This window comes from Cervus canadensis, chromosome 23 (assembly GCF_019320065.1).
Source record: "Cervus canadensis isolate Bull #8, Minnesota chromosome 23, ASM1932006v1, whole genome shotgun sequence".
Taxonomy (NCBI): domain Eukaryota; kingdom Metazoa; phylum Chordata; class Mammalia; order Artiodactyla; family Cervidae; genus Cervus; species Cervus canadensis.
This window is the reverse complement of record NC_057408.1, coordinates 55093330-55115870: the sequence shown is the minus strand read 5'-3', so window position 1 is coordinate 55115870 and position 22541 is coordinate 55093330. Positions and strand designations below refer to the sequence as shown.

At 42.2% G+C, this 22541-nt stretch overlaps 1 protein-coding gene across 6 annotated transcripts in view; it reads right to left on the bottom strand.

Annotated features, from left to right (window-relative positions):
* Positions 1-22541, bottom strand: part of PTPRM (protein tyrosine phosphatase receptor type M) — a 640041-nt gene that overhangs the window by 379108 nt on the left and 238392 nt on the right. For all 6 annotated transcript variants that reach the window (XM_043443664.1, XM_043443666.1, XM_043443661.1 and 3 more), the window contains exons 3-4: positions 20581-20852; positions 6121-6199 (exon numbers count right to left, since the gene is read on the bottom strand). In XM_043443664.1, the coding sequence (XP_043299599.1) occupies positions 6121-6199; positions 20581-20852 (351 nt within the window). The remainder of the gene's footprint in view (positions 1-6120; positions 6200-20580; positions 20853-22541) is intronic.

The window sequence follows — 22541 nt, the reverse complement described above, 5'->3', positions numbered from 1 at the left end:
GTTAATTCATTCTAGTGGGCCAATCAGAATTCAGGCATAATAATAATAGCTAACATTTACTGAGGTCTTAGAAATGTGCTAAGCACTGTTCAAAGCTCATTATGTACATTAACTCATTTAATCCTTACACTTACCCTTTGAGGAAAGCATTATTTTTATTATTACCCCCACTACATGAGCAAGGTAATAGGTCACAGAGGCCAAGTAACTCTTGTGAGCAGAAAGCTCTTAACAAACATGTTTCAAGACAAAGCTATTTTTGTTTTGCTTGTAAGGAAAGAATAGATCTTTTTGTAAGACAATTTTATCTATTTGGCTGTGCCAAGTCTTAGCTGCGGCATGGGGAAATTAGTTCCCTGACCAGGAATTGAACCCAGGTTCCCTGCATTGGCGTCTCACCCACTGAACCAATAGTGCAGTTGGTTCAATGAGTCTTACCCACCGAACCAACAGTGCAGCCCTGTAAGAATGGACCTTAATGGAATAATTTGTCAAGTGGTAAAACAGACTCAACAGTCTTCTCACAGAAAAATAAGTGAGCCACTATGTAAAGATAACTTTTATTAGTCACTGTATATTGAAGAAAAATGACAGTCCATTGGAGAAAAACCCAAGCTAACTTCCCACCTTTAAAATGAAACAACAGTTCTGAGTTCTGTGCACTTCTCAAACAATGCCTTTATTGGGTCAGCCTTTATTCAACAAACATAATTCAGAAAATAGCTCCAATTTTTTAATTTGTCACTGTTATTCTTATTTTAATCACACTGTTTAATGTCTTCATAAAAATCTAAATTTGAAAGTAGGCAATGTTTGACTATGCAAATAAATATGATTGAAAAATTAATTTTGTTTTATAAAATAAGAATAAATTTGAATCAAGAATGCCATATTATGAACTCAGCATTTCTTAAGTGTTTAAAGAAATTGCTGACTTATTTCATACTGTGGAGTAGTAATACAGAAATGTTTTAGATTTTGCATTATTTTATCCAATATATGACACATAGGTTTATGAGGGTTTTTGCAATCTTTTTCATTATTACTTGTTAAAATTGGCAGAATAATAATGAGGCATGATTCTGTATAATTTTCTGATCTCACAATTGAAGGAATAATATATGCAAATATCTTTATATTTAAGGTATTATATGACAACAAATAACAAAGATTGTACACTATAAGCCAAAACTGAAAAAGACATAGGCATCCCACTGTTCACTGCAGCACTATTTTACAAAAGATAGAACATGGAAGCAACCTAGATGTCCATCGACAGATGAATGAATAACGAAGTTGTGGTACATATACACAATGGAATATTACTCAGCCATAAAAAGGAATGCATTTGAGTCAGTTCTAATGAGGTGGATGAACCTAGAGCCTATTATACAGAGTGAAGTAAGTCAGAAAGAAAAAGATAAATATTGTATACTAACGCATATATACACAATCTAGAAAAATGGTACTGAAGAATTTATTTTCAGGGCCGCAATGGAGAAACAGACATAGAGAATAGACTTATGGACATGGGAAGAGGGGAGGAGAGGGTGAGACGTATGGAAAGAGTAACATGGAAACTTACATTACCATATGTAAAATAGACAGCCAATGGGAATTTGCTGTATGTCTCAGGAAACTCAAATCAACGTAGAGGGGTGGGATGGGGCAGGAGATGGGAGGGAGGTTCAAAAGGGAGGGGATATATGTATACTTACGGCTGATTCATGTTGAGGTTTGACAGAAAACAACAAAATTCTGTAAAGCGATTATCCTTCAATTAAAAAATTAATTAAAAAAAAAGATTGTACACTATAACCCAGTGAGATTCATCCTAGCCGTGCTAGGTTGATTTAACATCCCCAAATCAATCAATATAATAATAAAAGACACCAATAGAATAAAAGACAAAAACCATAGGATAATCTGATAGTTAATGGAGTTCAGGAAATGCTACCAAAAACACGGCGCCTGGGTACACCGAATATATTAAGCTGAAGAAGTCTGAGAAAACAGCAGAAGCAAGAAGGTCACTCTGACCTTTCCTTCCCTCCTCCCTTGAAACAGGCCATAAAACCCTCGTGTGACAGATGCCCTCCCAGTACCCAGAGGAAAGGAGCTCCTTATCGCTAAAGGTGGAAAAGAAAGTGAACACACACCTCTTGCTGGGTCTTCCTCAGCTTACCACACTCACAGTATTGTCTTTACCATACCACATTCCTCCATGAACGTCCACTTTTCATGAAAACCAGTATAAACAAACTCAGGTCTGTTTGTGCATGTCTCTATTTCCTTATGAGGCTACCGCATCACATAAAACATACAGGAAATATATCTATATGCTTTTCTCCCGTTTATCTGTCTTTGTCGGTTTAATTTTCAGACCCTGTCAGTGACCCTAGGAGGGCCAAGGAAAACTTTCTCCTCTCCTATATATATAAAGGAAAAGCACTGGCTAAAATCCAACAGCCTTTCATGACTGATTTTTAAGTAACACCCAAAAAGTAGGAATATAAGAGAATGTCCTTCCTGATAATGAGCATCTAAGAAAAACCCAAACCCACAGCTAACATCACTTCACGGTGAAAGGCTGGAAATTTCCCTCCAAAGACATGAACACAACAAAGACGTCTGTTCTCTCCACTTGTACTCAGCACCGTACAGGAGGTTCCAGCCACAGCAAGTAGGCAGGAAAATGAATAAAAGGCACCCAGATTGAACAACAGGATATAAAACTAAACCTAAAGATCACGGGTCTTGAAAATTCTAAGGCTCTACAAAAAACAATCAGTGCTTATAATAAGTAAGTTCAACAGGGTCTCGGGATATGAGGTCAATGTATAAAAATCAGCTGTGTTTCTATACACTTGTAATGAACAATCTAATAATGAAATTAAGAAAACAATTCCATTTATTTGTTGTTGCTTTTCAGTTGCCAAGTCGAGTTTCATGAACTGTAGCACACCAGGCTCCTATAGAGTAGTATCAAAATGAACACATAGGAATACATTTAATGAGAGAAGTTCAGTTTGTACCTTGAATACTGCAAACACTAATGAAGGAACTATTAGAAGGCCCGAGTAAAAGGAAAAACAGCCCATGTTCCCATACAACTTTGAGAGGGTGAATGGAATGATATGTGATATTAAAATGCTGCATAGCTTATAAGATATAAAAATACATGCCAGCATCACAAGGTAATAATAATAATAATAATAATAATACCCACATACGCCTAAGTTACGACCTGCTTAAAAACAGGAGACAATATTATGAAGCTGAAAAAGCTGCTCCTTCAGTTTCTCCTACCAGGATTATTGAACCAAATTCAAAATATAGCTTTAGCGTGCACCCCAAATACAGAAATTATCTATGTTCATCAGAAGTGGTGTGAAGCTACTGCACAGTCATCTCCACATTTCAAAGCGATCTGGCAACTTACTGTCACTATGCAAAAATCAATTTTATGAGCAACTGTATACCCTTAACAGAACAGCTACTTTTAAAAAACTGTCGTAATGCCTGCTCATAAACCTATATGAATCCAAACAGGAGCCTTTAGAGTGAAGTAAATAAAGTTCAGCAGTTTTACATCTTTGGGGAAAGCAGAATTTTGGATATGAAATATTTATGCTCCTTCACGATGTAAATTTAATGAGCCTCAGCATTTCGAAATAATTGATTATTATTTAGAAATCCTGATAGGAAACCCCCTAGAATACAAACTATAAAGCTTTCCATTTTAAGACCAAACGACTGCCTTCTTTAAAATCTTTATTTGCATGTTTTCCCCATAAACTTAGCAATTCAGGAGAAGATAACGACAGAAAGGCCATCATCAAGACCGTTTAAAGCTCACAGTTCAACACACCGCTGTAGCATCCATCACCTTGGGACACAGGCTGTTTTGTGATTCTCTATCTCCTAACAGCAGTTTGTAGAGCCAATTAGGTATCAGCACCCGTATTCTCCAAAGGAGAGACATAAACACCATTTCTGTGGTTGCAGGCAGCTGGTCTTGGGAAGAATGCACTGAACTGTGGGAGACGCATTTCAGGAAGGCTCTGATGGAAGGGGAAGCATTAAGTCTTTCTCTCCTACTGAAGGCAGTGACTAGAACCCTGGTGGATGGGAGGGGGTCCACTTCAGGAGCTATTCTGCTGGCCAGTGGCCTCTGCGCCTGCACCCAGGGCAGCAGAGACACCTGCCGGGTGGTGAGGTTTGCTCCAGGGAACGGCTCAGCACACAGTAGGTCTGTCTGACTTCTCTCCTGGGGAGAGGTGAATCAGAGGCCCTGAACGTTCCCGCGCCTGAGAGGATCTCAGGGCACTTTTCCAAGCCTGAGGCTATGACTCTGAGCGTTTGGCCAAATTCCAACTCAAGTAATTATATTCTGCTTCTTGAATTTTCCCTGCTGTTCCCATTAGGGACAGCGCTGTTCTTTTTTTTTTTTTTTCTTTTGCCTTTTCAGAAAAAAGGGACTGAAATTCTTATTGAATTTGCTAGTATTGCTGACAGAAGAAAAGGCCAAGCACCGAGTTACAATAGGAACGTCCTGACCGGTAATGAACAAGATGATTGCTGAGCTTGAACCTGGACACCAGATAAAGATCTCAGAGAGCAAGACCCTTTGGGGTGGAATCAAACAATGGTGTCATGATAGCCCAGCGGATAACAGCCACACAGGCTTGTCTGTGACTACCGTGTGGAGTAATCACTGGGGCATGTCTCAGCCCACATAGTAAAAGCAGACATTCCTGCAAGCGTTTTTATTTCTAGTATTAGCATAGCTATAACCACACTCCCATGGATTTGGCTGGGGACCTTCAGCAAAAAGGGTGGCGCTAAGCAGCAAAGAACCCGCCTGCCAATGTAGGAGACATGAGACGCAGGTTCAATCCCTGGGTTGGGAAGATCCCCTGGAGAAGGGCATGGCAACCCACTCCTGTATTCTTGCCAGGGAAATCTCACAGACAGAGGAGCCTGGCAGGCTACACTCCACGGGGTCGCACAGAGTCAGACACGACTGAAGCGATTTAGCACACCTGCATGCTCCAGCAGAGATCCAGAATGGCCTGAATGAGCCAATTTCTCTTTAATGCCAGGGACCCTAAAAACGAAGCAGGCCACCATCTCTGAGATGGTCAAAGATGTAATGTCTGACAACAGCAACCTGGGGCAAGGAGATGGGCAACTCAAACGTCCATGCACTGCTGGTGGGCGTGTAACTGGGCAGACCCCTTTCATAGCAATTCGGCAGCATCTCGTAAAATTAAGTTTCTACCCGACATCTCAGCAACTCTGCCTGTAAGAACACACCTCGCCCAGGTTCTCACAAACTGCATGTGGAGGCATGCACGTGCACACACACACATGGGTGTGTGCTGCAGCCATGTCTGTTACTGAGAAAAACTGGGTCTTAGGGGGAACTAAATATTCATAAACAAATACAAAAATACAATGTAGTATACTTATATGATGCAATCTCATGGACTGACCTAAAAACATAATGTTAAGAGGGGAAAAAAAGAAGAGAGTGATTTGTACTGTTCAATGCCACTCATTAGAATTTACAAAGGCGAGATTTCCCTGGTGGTCCAGTGGCTAAGACTCCACATGCCCACTGCAAAGGGTGCAGGTTCGATTCCTGGTCCAGGAACTAAGATCCCACATGCTGTGAGGCATGGCCCCCAAAAAAGAATTTAAAAAAGGCAAACATGACTTTTTCTGAACACATGATTATGGGAAGCTCTGTATACACACACACATACAAACACACACACGTGTACTAAGCACGTAGAAGCACACAGATTTGCAGAGTTTTGGTTGCTCAGCTCCCAACATTCTATTCTGAGGTTGGATATTTGAACATACCAAAATATTCCCATAGTCCCTGTTCCTGATTTTCACTTTCAAGGCACTTAGTCATTTTTCACTTACAATGCATCACACATGACACATGTATGTTTACTTCTGGGCTAGCACAGCGCCGCCTAGAGGTCCATCAGGGACTCTCTAGACAGGACAAACTTCCCTCCAGGTTGTAGCACTTTCTCCCATCCACAACATAAATACACCCCCAACCATGTCCCTGAAGGATTAAAAGTTGAGGCAACTTACTACACGGATGTCCTAACACCTTCACTTCATCAATAGCGAGGTAACCTTGATGTCCAGAAGTTATGACTTCAAAAATCACCTGGAAGATTAAGAAAGGTTTTCATTATTCATTCATTTTATCAACTTTGACCTAATATTTCCTAAAGATAAGATACCTCATTTCAACCATTCATTCATGTTTCCCACAGACATCATTTGAATGCCTAGTAATCCGACAGTCAAATGGTCTAGGTTCTAAAACTGCAAAAACAACTAAGACTAAAACTCGGTTTTTTGGGAGGTGAATGTGGGGAGCAGACAGCACTGCAATCAAGGTCTCACCCCATAAAGGCGAGGGGGGGACCCTGGGGAGGAACCAATACTCAAAAGACAGGTTGAGTCATCTTCCAGAGGTGATGTTAAGATTTTAATTGCTTTAAGATAATATATTTTCTGAGCTTTCCCCATGGCTCAGCAGTAAAGAACCTGCATGCAATGCAGGAGCCTTAGGAGGCATGGGTTCCATCTCTGGGTGGGGAAGATCCCCTGGAGAAGGGAATGGACATCTACTCCAGTATTCTTGCTTGGAGAATCCCATGGGAAGAGCCTGGTGGGCTTCAGTCCATAGGGTTGCAAAGAGTCAGACACAACTGAAGTGACTTATTATGCACGCATGCAACGTATCTTCTGGTCAACTTCTTTGAGGGGACTCTATGGACCAGATGGAACCACATGGGGTCTTAGGTTTTATACAACGAATACATGCAATTAAAATGTTTAAAGTACTATGAAAAAAGAGAACAGGATACTAGGAGGACATACTCCAGAGGACCTTCCATGAGGAAGTGGTGTTTGAGCTGAGAGCTGCGGGTGAATGAGCCAAAGGTGAGAAGAATGTAAGGTATCTTCCAGGGAACGTGCAAAGGCCCTGAGGTGGACATGACCATGACCATAAAGAGGAAAACTTGGACCTACAGCTCTAAAGGTCAGCTGTGATCAGGCTCAGAGGCTCCACTCATAGAGCAATTCCAGGGAACACACCATATTAAGAGATACAGAGAAGAGCTAAGCTGGCTGAAATTCAGATGGTAGAGTATGAATTGGGAGGAAAATAATATAAAAATCTTGTGAGGAAGGCTTTATAACTGTTTGATCCTGAGAGAAGCAGGGCAACAGAAAAAGGGCAACATGCTCTGAGGTTCTTAAGATGAATAACATTTTGACATCATGGACTCAGAGAAGTTGAGGCTAAAGGAGAAAAAAGAACCACTACCAAAGTTTTCAATTTTCTAAACATGACTGTCTAAAGCTCTCCATTGTCAGGCTAGTGTTAATGCTAACGGGTCCACATGACATTATTACCTCCATTCTACACAGCAGGAACCCGTGTCACCAAGGAGACCTCATGAAGAAGATCATTCTTAATGCACAACCCAGCAATTCCACCGTTCGAGAAGTGAACTTTTTTATTCATATAAAAACCTGCACATCAATGTTTATAGAAGCTTTATTCATGATAACCAGAAGGCAGAAACAGTACAGGTGCCGTTCAAATGATTAAACAGAGACTGGTACGTCCATGGTTACTAGTCAGCACTAAAAAGGGACAATTTTTTTTTAATTGGAGGATAATTGCTTTACAATGTTGTGTTGGTTTCTACCATGTAAGAATGTGAATCAGCCATAAGAATACATATGTCCCCTCCCTCCTGTGCCTCCCTTTCACCTCCCATCGCATCCCAACCCTCTAGGTCATCACAGAGCGTCAGCTTGAGCTCCCTGTGTGATACAGCAACTTCCCACTAGCGATCTATTTTATACATGATATTGTATGTGTCTCAGCGCTACCCTCTCAATTTGCCCCACTCTCTCCTTCCCCTGCTGTGTCCACACGTCTCTTCTCTATGTCTGTTTCTACTGCTGCCCTGCAAATAGATTCGTCAGTCCCATTTTTCCTAGATCCCTTATATATGCATTATTATATAATATCAGTTTTTCTCTTTCTGACTTACTTCTGTATTAACAGCCTCTAGGTTCGTCCACCTCACTAGAACTGACTCCAATTCAAGGAACTAACTACTGACACAACCAGTGATGGGATGAATCTCCAGAGAACTGCGTTGAGTGAAAAAGCCCATCACAAAAGATTACACGCAATATGATTCCATTTATGTAACAACGTGTAATGTCAGCATTTTAGAAACGGAGGCCACGTGAGTGCTTGCCAGGGCTCAGGGATGGAGGGAGAAGGAGCAGGAGCTCAGATCAGTTCGGTCGCTCAGTCGTCTTCGACTCTTTGCTACTCCATGGTAGGAGCAGGAAAGATAGGGCAAAGTCTTAACCACTGGACTGCAAGTGGGCATGCCTGCTCAGTCGCTCAGTCCTGTCCAATTTTTTGCAAACACATAAACTGTAGTCCACCAGGTTCCTCTGTCCATGGGATTCTCCAGGCAAGAATACTGGGGTGGGTTGCCATTTCCTACTCCTAGGGTCTTTCCGACCCAGGGATTGAACCCGTGTTCCCCGAGTCTCCGTCACTGCAGGCAGATTATTTACTGCTGTGTCACTTGAGAAGCCAGGGAAGTCCTTAAACAAGTTTCTTAAAAGCATATTTAACCATGTCCTGAAAAGCTTTTCTCATCGTGAACCCTTGCTATCTGGCAAGTTTTCCATTTTGTACTTTTTTTCTAGCCAGTGCCCCTGCCAAGAAAGCTTCAGAAGCAGAAATAGTTTTGTCTCTTTTTTTCAAACACTGGTCCACTCTATCAAAAGACAAGTATTGCTGCACAGAAATATAACACACATATGAAGGGATGGGGGTGGATCACAGGAGTGTCTGAAGATGCCTGCATCCACAGCCAAAAAGATGGAAGTCAGAGGAGACTAACACAAGACCATAGACAGCATCACTGGAAAGCAAAAAAAAAAAAAAAAAGGTGTAAAAATTGATGTGGGATGTGGCCATGCTTATTTTTATCAAACAGGACAGAATCTATTAAAAATCTATATTAGAAGAGAAACTTGAGTCTCTTGAGGGAACCACACCAATTTTTTTCTTTATAAAATAATCAATAATTCAAAAAACATTTATTTGCCATTTACATCCATGTCACAGGCACCTTTTGTATGTATTATCAAATTTTTCTCAGTCAACCATATCCACTGGAGTGAATATTATCTACCTCAGTAGATACAGAACAGACTCAGTAAAGTTAAGTGATTTTTCTGAGGTCACATACTCAGGGTGTAATTTCAGGTCTATTTTACTTTCAAGTCTGAACTTTTTTCATGTGATTTGACTGCCTAACCTAGCAGGTATGAGAGACCATATGTAGAATAAATACACATATGTATGCATATACACATATAATATACAACCATGCACACACACACACATGTGTGTGTACTCAGTCACTTCAGTCATGTCTGACTCTGCAACCCCATGGACTGTAGCCCACCAGGCTCCTCTGTCAATGGGATTTTCCAGTCTAGGCAAGAATACTGAAGTAGGTTGTCATTTTCTCCTCCAGGTGATCTTCCCCACCCATGGACCGAGCCTGCATCTCTTATGCATCCTGCATTGGCAGATAGGTTCTTTTTTTTTTTTTTTTTTTTTGGCAGATAGGTTCTTTACCACTAGTGCCACCTGGGAAGCCCATACACATATATACATACACACAAATATATATAATATATATATATATAACTTTTAATGCATAAATGTATATATGTTCTAAATTCTTTATTTCTAGATTGAAGTAAGAATGTAGCCATCTTTGATCTAGAAATATAGCTGCAAGGGCCAAACTATATGACACAGTTTTAACAACACAAACTTTAAGACAAGGGTCAGGAAAACTATAGCAAATGGACCAAATCTGCCCCTAATCTCTTGTTTCTGTCTGGCCCACAAACCATGGATGGTTTTTACAGTTTTCACTGGTAGGAGGAACTCAAAAGAAGATTTTGTGATACACGAGAAATGTGTGTGTGTCTCTGTGTGTGCGCTTAATCGCTCAGTTGTATCTGACTCTTTGTGACCCCATGGGCCATAACCCGCCAGGCTCTTCTGTCCATGGAATTCTCCAGGCAAGAATCCTGGAGTGGGTTGCTATTTCCTTCTCCTGGGGATTTTCCTGACCCAGGGATCGAATCCAGGTCTCCTGCATTGGCAGGCAGATTCTTTACTGTCTGAGCCACCAGGGAAGCCCAACATGAGTATATGAAACTCAAATGTCCATGTCTGCAGATTAAGCTTTATTGGAAAGCAGTCACACCCATTCATTTATGGATTATCTATGGCGACTGTCACAATCTCAGCACCGTGGAGTTGCTGCCACAGAGACCATCTGGCTTGAAAAGCCTGAAATATTTACTATCCAGCCTCCTGCTTTAAGAGGAAACCTTCCTGCTTGGCTCACCAGCAGCTGCCATTACTCTGGATAACAAGAAAGCATACGTCGACAGCAATAGTTCCTCACAGCAAGTTCAATATGCTTTGCGCTTGCTGGCGGAGCCTTGTACTCCTCTAGCAATGGCAGGGAGAAAGCCCTCTCCTGGGCTGACTTGTTTCAACTCTGTTACAGGGGTGGGTGTTTTCAATGCCCCCCTTACCTTGCAGTAATCATTACCAAATTTTTAAAGCATAAAACAAAACCATAGAAATGAATTACATGATAGACCTCAAAACACTGTCTTAAAAATTAAGCTAAAAATGAAAGAGGGCTTCCTTGGTGGTGCAATGGTTAAGAATCTGCCATGCAGGGGATACCAGTTTGATCCCTGGTCCGGGAAGATCCCACATGCTGCAGAGTAACTAAGCCCGGGCGCCACAGTACTGATTGCACGCTCTAGAGCCGGTGCTCTGCAACAAGAGAAGCCACCGCAATGAGGGGCCTGCACAGGATAGCTAGACAGTAGCTCCCATTTGCCGCAACTAGAGAAAGCCCACACGCAGCAGCAAAGACCCAGTGCAGCCAAAAAGTGACTTGAAAAGACAAGAAAAAATTTTAAAAAAATGAAAGAAAACCCAGCTCATGTAGAAGGCAAATCCTCTATAAAGAAGCCAAACTACAAAGAATTTATAATAAAAATTTCATAGTCAAGCCTCTCACATCTCATTCTACACAAAGTCCTTTGGCATTCGCTAGATTGCAGCTAAATGTTTGTGTTTTTACTGAAACACATGCATTTTCAGGATAAATGCCTTTGCCCTCCAGCCTAACCTAAGCTATGATTATTTGAAAGGTTGAAAGCTGAAGTTGGGGGTGGGTATGATGGTATCACAGAGTCGAACTGCATTATTCTGGAATAATTTTGTCACCATATAGTATTTCATCTTACCTCACCTTTTTTGGGGGGGAGGCAGGGAATCTGACTTAACAGAAAATACAATGAACCCTCAGTATTTGCTGAGTCTGAGTTTGAATTTGACTGCTCTGTAATTTATTTGAAAGCCCAAAATCAATCCTTGCAAAGCATTCTTGGTCATTTGAGAACAAAGACGGAGCAGCAAACACTAGAGACGGCGGACACGCATGGCCCAGCAGAGGCTGGGGAAAAAGGGGAAAAAGGGGCTCTGCCTTCTAGCTTCCCCCCTCCTGCCGCTAACAACGGTCCTCATCCGAGGCTAACCTTTTACTGGCGATGCTGCTGTCTGAGACGGCCCCCAGCTCAGCACTGAAGTGCTGTCTGGTTGTTGCCAAGCGCCACAAGGCTGTGATGTGTCTTCCAGAGAAAACACATATGTTAAATAAATAAACTTCCTTCAGGCCTGAGCTAGTGCTCTTGGCCACGTTCAATGACAGGAATCAGTGACATACATTAAATAAGGCACCTTGACAGAAACACACATAAACCAAGGTCATGCCTTGACTGGTTGATGAAAATCTCCTGGCCAGAGGCTCTCGTGGTGGGACTGACGCCCTGTTCCCCACAGAAGCAGAGTGCAGTGTTTACCAATTCAGCACTCATGGTGATGTTCGGGACGAAACTGCAGGAGTGTTTGGATTCACACCGAGGCCTAATTCTATCAAAGTTCTCGGCCGCTGGAAGGACTCGATGCTCATTTCTGCTGCTGGTTCCCAGATGTTATTGGCAGTGGTGGGAAGTAAAGATATGCAGACTAGACAGAACCCACAGACATTCCATCACTCAACACAGAACGTCTCTGGGGGACAAGATGCTGCACCCCCGGCGTCTTTGAAGACTTGGGGGAAAGCTGCTGACTCAGTTAGGAAAGAAATGGTTACACCACTGACTAATGAGTGCTGTCTTTTTTCACTCATGAAGACTCATCCTGGATCTGAGTCCGCCAAAAGGGAGATGGGAAGAGGTTTAACCCAGTAGCATCTTTGGTACTCCCCGCTTCAGTGAGGAGCAAAATTAGCTTTCCACACTGCCATTTCCCCTGGCCACATGTGAGCAAAGCAAAGGCCTTAGGTTACAACACAAACACTCTCCATGGAAGATGGGCTGGTGGAAGCCATCTGTCAGTCCCTAGAACAAAGGGGCTCCTGTGGCATCTGTCTGTCCTCCCACACAGAGCCTCATAGCCCCTTACTGGTTTAGGTTTAAATAAAAAGCTATAGTGTATCACACTGAGGACTGAATTTCAAGCTATGAATTTGGAGGGGGCACAAACATTCAGTCTATAGTAGAAGTTAAGATTATTCCTGAGGATGGGCTATTAATATAAGAGGGGCAGAGGCTGGGAGAGGGGCTAGTCTCTGGAGGAGCTGAGCATGTTCAATTTCTTACATTGGGTCATGACTTTATGAGCATACTTAGTTTGCAAACATTTATCAAAATACATATGTATTCAGTTCAGTTCAGTCACTCAGTCGTGCCCGACTCTTTGCGACCCCATGAATCACAGCACGCCAGGCCTCCCTGTCCATCACCAGCTCCCGGAGTTTACTCAAACTCATGTCCATCGAGTCGGTGATGCCATCCAGCCATCTCATCCTCTGTCCTCCCCTTCTCCTCCTGCCCCCAATCCCTCCCAGCATCAGGGTCTTTTCCAATGAGTCAATTCTTCGCATCAGGTGGCCAAAGTATTGGAGTTTCAGCTTCAGCATCAGGCCTTCTAATGAACATCCAGGACTGATCTCCTTTAGGATAGACTGGTTGGATCTCCTTGCAGTCCAGGGGACTCTCAAGAGTCTTCTCCAACACCACAGTTCAAAAGCATCAATTTTTCGGCGCTCAGCTTTCTTCACAGTCCAACTCTCATCCATACATGACCACTGGAAAAACCATAGCCTTGACTAGACGGATTGTTGGCAAAGTAATGTCTCTGCTTTTTAATATGCTGTCTAGGTTGGTCATAACTTTCCTTCCAAGGAGTAAGCATCTTTCAATTTCATGGCTGCAATCCCCATCTGCAGTGATTTTGGAGCCCCCCAAAATAAAGTCTGACACTGTTTCCACTGTTTCCCCATCTATTTCCCATGAAGTGATGGGACCGGATGCCATGATCTTAGTTTTCTGAATGTTGAGCTTCAAGCCAACTTTTTCACTCTCCTCTTTCACTTTCACCAAGAGGTTTTTTAGTTCCTCTTCACTGTCTGCCATAAGGGTGGTGTCATCTGCATATCTGAGGTTATTAATATTTCTCCTGGCAATCTTAATTCCATCTTGTGCATCTTCCAGCCCAGCGCTTCTCATGATGTACTCTGCATATAAGTTAAATAAGCAGGGTGACAATATACAGCCTTGACGTACTCCTTTTCCTATTTGGAACCAGTCTGTTGGTCGATGTCTAGTTCTAACTGTTGCTTCCTGACCTGCATATAGGTTTCTCAACTCCCACCAAAGGCTAAGTATATCATATTCACAAAAACTGCTACTTTATTTTCCAAATAAAAAAATAAAACTAAAACATACACAGGAAAAGAAAAGTTTGTGTGATAATGAAGAGCCAAAGCAAATCCACAAATGATATGACTTTAGAAAATCAGGAAAAAAGAACGAAGACCTTTGTTTAGATGCACATATTGAAGTCACGTTAAAACCTACTTTCTCTAGGTTAAAAACATTCAAAGGATAAGCTTCACAGTGGAGTTGATTATTGGTGCTTTGTTACATCACTCAGGACATTCTGAAATGATGCCATGTTTTTTCCTACCAATCAACACTAATTTCTTCAACTTTCTTATGTTTTCCCTTTCTCTTTTGAAAAGAGGAAATGTTCTTTTCTAATCTTTTCTACTCATGGCTCAAATGTCCACTCTACAAAATGGGATTTGTAAGCAAATTAAGGCACAGGGAAACAAAATAGGAAAGTGATAAGGAAAAGTAATGAGCAGCTAGAAGGGACAGACCTCAGAGAAATGGAAGATGTTTGCCCAGAAGAAGGACCTGTCCTTAATCATATCAAATAACAAGTATAAACTGAGAAGGAAACTCAGAGATATGCAAGTTTTTCACAATAAATGGATAAAACATCATCTTTGAAGATATGAAACTGTCATGTGAACCCCTCTGCTTCCTAAATGCAGCTCTGTGTCTGTAGTAAAGTGACAGCCTCATATGTCCTCACTGATTTCTTCAAACTCATCTCTTTTTAGCACAAAACGCAGGAGGTGGGGTACCTAATTAGAACAGCTTTCCTGCCTGAGACAGGGCTTCATTTCTCTGCCATATCTGATTTCCTGTGTCCTCCCAGATGGACAGAGCAAGCTGATTGTCTTGCACTTGGTATAAAGTGATTCAATGGTCTCACACTTGGAGTAAGGACCATAAGCTAAGGAATTAATGCAGTCGGGGAGCCTTCTCTTCTTCCATAAGTACATATCAGGATTCCCCAAGTGTACTCCAGGAAGCAATGCGAGTAGAGAGATGTTCTGCTAAAGCCCAGATGGATGTCCACGCTTCACCCCAGCATATGCACCTGCCACGTGTCTCCCATGGCCTCTGAAATGCCTTGTGCTACAGGATGCGTTCGATTCCCTTAAATCAGTGCTTCTTTCCATTTGGTTGACCAGTGCCTTTGAACCTTCCTTGCAATGCAGTTTGGAAAACACTCACCCATGCAGACCTCAGACACTGTCTATCACTTTGGTGACAAATGTCCCTATAGTCAAAATTACGGTTTTTCCAGTAAGTCATGTATGGATGTGAGAGCTGGACCATAAAGAAAACTGAGCACTGAAGAATTGATGCCTTCAAACTGTGGTGCTAGGAAAGACTCTTGAGAGTCCCTTGGACAGCAAGGAGACCAAACCAGTCAATCCTATAGGAAATCAACTCTGAATATTCATTGGAAGGACTAATGCTGAAGCTGAAACTCCAATATTTTGGTCACCTGACACAAAGAGTTGACTTATCAGAAAAGACTATGATGCTGGGAAAGATTGAAGGCAGAAGGTGAAGAGAGTGGCAGAGGATGAGATGGTTAGATAGCATCACCAACTCAATGACCATGAATCTGAGCAAACTCTGGGGAGGACAGGAGAGCCTGGCATGCTGTAGTCCACAGAGTCACAAAGAGTCAGACACAACTTAGTGACGGGACGACGACAACAACTTAGCAGCAAGTGCCTGCTGAGCTGCTGCCGTTCAGCGTGGCTTTCGTGACCTTCTTGTAAAGTGGGCTGAAGGCCAGTCTAGTAAGAAACCAAGGCTGCCATGTGGGAGTACAGTGGGAAGGTGATGAGAAGAGGTAAGAAAGACCAAGTCCTTCCTATTCCCGCAAACCATCATCCACCAGGAAATCTGGCAGATGGGTAAAGGGCAAATCTTGGCTTAGCCTCCCTTGAAATGCTAGTCCCTTGGTAAGCTTGGTATACGGAGAAGAGAGAGCAGGGATCCACCCCTCCTCTCCTGCCAGGCCCTTCAGTGCATCTAAGTGATTTGTTTTTACAGGAGGTCTGGTGGACTACAGCCCACGGGTCGCAAAAAGAGTTGGACATGACTTAGTGACTAGACGACAACAAGTGGAGCAAACAGAACACCATCATCTTCCCTGACTTTCCCATCCTTCTTGTCACTGTCCCCTGCCTGGCATGACCCCTTATTTCAGGAGCTTGGGGGGGGGGGGTGGGGGGACGGTGGTGGTGGATTTCTAGACCACCTGTGCATTTTTTCCTTTTCAAAACAACCATTTCTGTTAAAGATCACTACCCTCCTGACCTCAGTCAGGACTCAGAGCCACTGTATCCAAAAACAGGGCAGTGAATGTGGGGTTCCAGGAGTGTCTCTGGGTGCCCATGGGGTTAGGAACCCAGAGGAATTCATCAGAGGCCTCCAGAAACTTGTGGGGGTGGGGAAGAAGAGAGGGGAGCGGGGAAGGAACGGAATCCAAGTGAAGTATTTTCTAAAACCTTCACAACAAAGCAAAACGGTGCTTGCGAGAGGAAAACGCTGTTCTTCAAATGGCAGGCAGTGTGTAAATCAACACAAGCAGGGGCTACAGCCCAGGTGCCTTGGCGAAAGCAGGTAGGCTGTGTATATGCTGCCCCCAACACAGGGGCAGGTTCTACGTCACCGTGGTTAGGACAAACACTAATTGAGGGATTAAGTACGTGGTAATCAAATGGCAACCCACTCCAGTATTCTTGCCTGGAAAATCACATGGACGGAGGAGCCTGGTGAGAGAACAGCATCGAAACATGTATATTATCTAGGATGAAACAGATCTCCAGCCCAGGCTGGATGCACAAGACAAGTGCTCGGGCCTGGTGCACTGGGAAGACCTAGAGGAATTGGGTGGAGAAGGAGGTGGGAGGGGGGATCGGGATGGGGAATACATGTAAATCCATGGCTGATTCATGTCAATGTATGACAAAAACCACTACAATATAAAAAAATAAAATAATAAAAAAATAATAAAAAATAAAAATAAAATAAAGTCCATGGGGTTGCAAAGAGTCGGAGAGGACTGAGAGACTTCACTTTCACTTTCAATCTCCATACCCTTGATGGTTTGTGTGTTAATGAGCAGTAATTAACCTGCAAGGCCCTGTGTTCCATGCAAATCATCATTGTGATGCGTACCTGCAGAATACTATTTTCCCATAAATAGGAAAAGCTCCACTAAATGACTACTGTGGCAAGAACACTTCGCTCTGCTAAGAAACGTTTTGAAACGCTACCCATTCTAATAAAGATCATGTTAGCAGAAAGGTTATAAAAACAAAGGGATGCCCAAGAGAACAGACTATATTTATCCAAAATACACAGGCTAGTGGTGTTCAGTTGCGCCGAAAACCTTCCCAAACCCAACAACTTACAAGACTCAGATTCTGACCGAGATGAGAACTGACTCAGGATCTTGCAGCCAAAGATACGGGAGAAACAGACATTCTTGACAAAAGTAAGGGAGGATCAGAGACAGGACAGATAGAAGGAGCTCAGCATAGCACCCCCATTCCTGCCCTCCCCCGCCCAGAGCACCTGCTCCCCAAGGTCAGCAGAGCACCATGATAGCAGCTCCATGCTATAGTGTTCTGGTGCCAAAGCCCTTGGTGCTTCCCTTTCATCCAGTGTTTCAATGAAGGATTTGTTTCCGGAAACTTTTTTCTATGCACACTTTCTGCCACGGCACCAAACACATTTAAGGAATGACTTAGCAGGAGAAAGCATCAACTATTAATCCACTTCTCCTTTTTTCTGTTTTCCACAAATCTGATCGGTGGCTGAGATGGTAAAGAATCCACCTGAAACGTGGGAGACCTGGTTTGATCCTGGAGTTGGGAAGATCCCCTGGAGGAGGGCATGGCAACCCAGTCCAGTATTCTTACCTGGAGAATCCCCATGGACAGAGGAGCCTGGCGGGCTACAGTCCATGGGGTTGCAAAGAGTCGGACACGACTGAGCAAGTGAGCACAGCACAAATCTGAATCTCCATAAATTACCACCATTTACTGAGAGACTAGCACATCCAAATTGTGCTTTTCCTCCCTCTTCACGGCTCGCCCTGTCTTTACACTTAGTCCTGTAAGTAGGAAGGCTCATAAGTTTAAGTTGCCCAAACTTAAAACCGACTTCATAACCAAATCCAGTTCTATCTGATGCAAAGCATATGTTCTTTTACCCATTTTGAAGCAATATTATAATGTGAAATCATAACAGTATAAAATGAAATTCCTTAAAAGACTTCATAATATTCCTTAAATTCCTTAAAAGTCACCAATCTTGACTCATGAAATCAAAACTACCTTCAAAAGTGTAAAAAGCATCTTATAGAAATAAAGTACTACATGAATATAAAGTATTTTAATATGGTAGTATTTCAAGCCTATGGTCACTCCACATTAATTTGCTAGATCTTTATCATGGATTAATATCTTGTAGTCTAAATAATGGAGTGTCTGGGGGAAGCAGAGTCCCTGGGCAGTGAGAAAGGGTCTCAAAAAGGGGTCACTTCCTTTATTTATTTTTAAAAAATATTTATTCTGTTTTGTTGGGTCTTTGTTGCAGCATTTGGGATCCTTAGTTGCAGCATTCCAACTCTTAACTGTGGCATGGGGGAATCTAGCCACTGGCTTGTAGCCAGTGTCAAAACTAAACCCATGCGCTGGGCTCTGGCAGCTGTGGAGGGTCCCGCAAGAGTTGAGTCTTAGAAGTCCTGGGTGGGGAAAGAAGATTAAGGCAGATATGAGCAGGATGCACCTTCTGATCTTGCCTAGACACCAAGGAGACCAAGGAAGGCTCTCATGCAGGTTCCAGATGGGCACCTGTGGGGCCTTCTCTACTGTGAGATTCTGTGTGTGTGTTCAGTCATCTGACTTTGTGAAACCCCATGGACTGTAGCCCACCAGCTTCCTCTGTCCACGGGATTTTCCAGGCAATACTGAAATGGGTTGCCATTTCCTGCTCCAAGGGATTGTTCCGACCTAGGGAATGAACCCACATCTCCTGCTGTCTCCTGCATTGGCAAGTGGGTTCTTCACCACGAGTGCTACTGTAGGAAGGCCTCCTCCAAAAGGAGTTTCTCAAAACACTCAGCCTCTTAGCCTCATCCATCACATAGACCCTTCTGATGCCTACCTTAGCCAAACCCACTTCCCTTGCTTCCATTTTAATCCAACAAAAGAAGAAACTGTGTCCTAAAAACCTTACTTTTTAATTATGCCCTTGACAGGTTATCAATACATTTATAAAAAAGAAGGATATGCAGTAAGTAGAGCATTTTTCCTCTGGAAGAAAAATTACTGCTTAATCTTTTTTGTTTTATACATAAAAATAGCACAGGGGCATTGTGCAAAATTTAGGATATGACATCTGAGGGAAAGAAAAAATTCAAGTCACTAGCTGAGGCTATACCACTTTTTCATTTATTTATTTCACCATATAGTTTAATTATGTATGTGAAAAGTGAAAGTGTTAGTCACTCAGTGGTGTCTGACTCTTGTGACCCCATGGACTGTAGCCCGCCAGGCTCCTCTGCCCATGGGATTTTTCAGGCAAGAATACTGGAGTGGGTTGCCATTCCTTTCTCCAGGGGATCTTCCTGACCCAGGGATCAAACTTGGGTCTACTGCATTGCAGGTGGATTCTTTAACCATCTAAGCCAACAGGGAAGGGCAATTACATATACATATTTATGTATTAGTACATATATATTTAATTTAAAATTGAATCTAAAATGATGCTTTACGATTTTATACCAGTTTAATCCACTTAAGAACATAAGCTTATATATATTACTAAATGATCTTTTGTAATGTTATTCTTAATGGTTGCTAAATGACTTTTTGTATTGAGATGGCATACATTAACTCATCCTCTATTATTAGAAATGTAATACTGTTCCTGATTTTTCATTATTGTAAACACACCGCCATGAATATCCTTGTAGCTAATTAGTTGCAACTGGCCTTCATTATTTCCTTAAGATGAATCCTAATAGTAGATTGCTAAAATTAGACTTATCTAATTTTTTAACACTTCTAAAATGTATTGCCCAAGTGCACCCTGAAAGGATTTTAGCAATTTACATGCGTAGTGCTGGCTTCCCAGGTGGGCCAGTGGTAAAGAATCAACCTGCCAAGGCAGAAGATGCAGGAGAGATGTGTGCGATCCATGGTCTGGGAATATCCCCTGAAGGAGAAAATGGCAACCCACTCCCATATTCATGCCTGGAGAATTCCATGGATAGAAGAGCCTAGTAGGCTACAGTCCATGGGGTCGGAAAGAGTTGGACACAACTGAGCTACTGAACACACACATACAACACAGAAAGTTAAACATCCTTACAAACAGTACTTCCTGTCCTGCTGCAGATGACTGCTTCTATTTTCTTAAATTGATATATACAAGACAAGTTTAACTTTTTAGCTTCTTACTCATTTCTCAAGATAATGTACAAACAAAGCTTTAATATATTTCCTATCCAACAGCACAAACTTTCTTTACCTCGGTCTAAAAATACCAGTGCTTCTTATCCATTCTCCAATTAGACTAATAGAAAAATGATTTATATTTTCAGAAGTTAGAGGATATTTCAAAACAGGAAATGAAAAATAAAGGGCATACCTGATAAAAGTTAGGCCAGAAGGTACTGATGGCCAGTTCTGCCCTGTTCCATGTACGGTTAGGGTCTCCAGATATATTCCAGATAGGGCTCCCCAAAGGCCCATTATTGACCTTCACGTAGACGTTGAGTGACCCGGGGGCAGAATTACTCTTGCTAGACACAAAGTAGTGAAAGTCAATGCAGTGGGTGTCATTCTCCTTCAGCTGAGGTAGGAGGAGGTGGGCTCTCTGTCCCTCGGGTCTCCCGGACGTGTTTACCAACATGAAGGAGCCTGCAAAAAAAAAAAAAAAAAAAATCAAAGGATGGTCACAATATGAAATACTGCTTCCTGGTCATTTCTGAGAAGCCACCATCATGTCCATGGGTCGACACTGCAATTCTACACACTTGACCCTGGCTTTCAAGGTCCTCTCTCTTTCACCTCTTTTTACCCGCAACGTGGTCTCAAGATGAGTGGATGGCAAAGTCCCTTGATGTCACTGTGATTAGTCTCCCAAGGAACATGCACAGTTTTCTCTGCACTGTTCAATCTGATGGCCACTAGCCACATGTAGTTTTTTTAAGAAATTAATTAAAAATCTGTAATGTTGAGTCATATTTTAGATTCCATATGTAAGTTATATGATACTTGTCTCTCTCTCTCTGACATACTTCACTTAGTATGATAATCTCTAGTTGCATTCATGTTACTGCAAATGGCATTATTTTGCTCTATGGCTGAGTAGTATTCCATTGTGTGTGTGTGTGTGTGTGTGTGTGTGTGTGTGTACCACATCTTCTTTATCTATTCATCTGTCAATGGACATTTATGTCTTGGCTATTGTGAATAATGCTGCTATAAACATAAGGGTGTGTGTACTTTTGTGTGTGTGTGTGTGTATACCTTTTTGAATTCTAGTTTTGTCCAGATATTTGCCCAGGAGTCAAATTGCTGGATAATATGGGGAAGGAATGGATTCAATGGACATTAGTTTGAGCAAACTCTAGGAGATAGTGAAGGACAGGGAAGCCTGGCATGCTGCAGTTCATGGGGTCACAGAGAGTCAGACACAACTTAGCGACCGAACAACAGGGAAGGAATATTTGGGAGCTTGGGGTTGGTACATGCAAACTATTACACATAGAATGGATAACAAGGTACTATTGTACATCATAGGGAGTGGTATTCAATATCCTGAGATAAATCATAATGGGAAAGAATGCAAAAAAGAATGTGTGTGTATATATATATATATATATATATATATATGTAAAAATGTATATATATATATGTAAAGAATGTATATATATGTAAAAAAGAATGTGTGTATAAATATATATATGTATATATATATATCTGATTCTCTTTGCTATACAACAGAAATTAACACAACATTACAACATTGCAAATTGACTGTACTCCAATTTAAAAAAAGATAAATAAAAAAACATTTAGCACCTGGATTAAAAAAAAATTCTATAACATTGAAAGTTTATGTCCTCAGCCACACGACCCACATTTCAAGCACCCAACAGTCACGTGGGGCCAGGTGCTGCCATATCGGGCTGTTTGATTTTGAACTTCTCCATCATCTCTAGACAGCATGATTCTCTCATGGTACCACCACTGAGTCATCACAGCCAGTCTAATATTTCCATATAATCTAGAGAAAGGGAACAGGCTGGTCTGGTTTACAGAATCTTAGAAACTGTATAGACATGATGATGTTCTTTGTCGTCAATATAGTATGATTTTCTTGCAGGTCAGCACCACTGCTCCTCCCCCACTGCTGCCCAGCTGGCTTCTCCTTGACCAGAGGTGGGGAGGGTGATGAAGTCTACTGGGCAGCGGCTGTGCCCAGGGAGCATGGTGATTCACAGAAGTCTCTGTGACTCCTTTCGTATTCTCATCCAGGGCACTAACCCACGCATGAGTGACCAAGAGTTTCCATGCCAACGCAAGCTTCCCAGGCACCCTGAT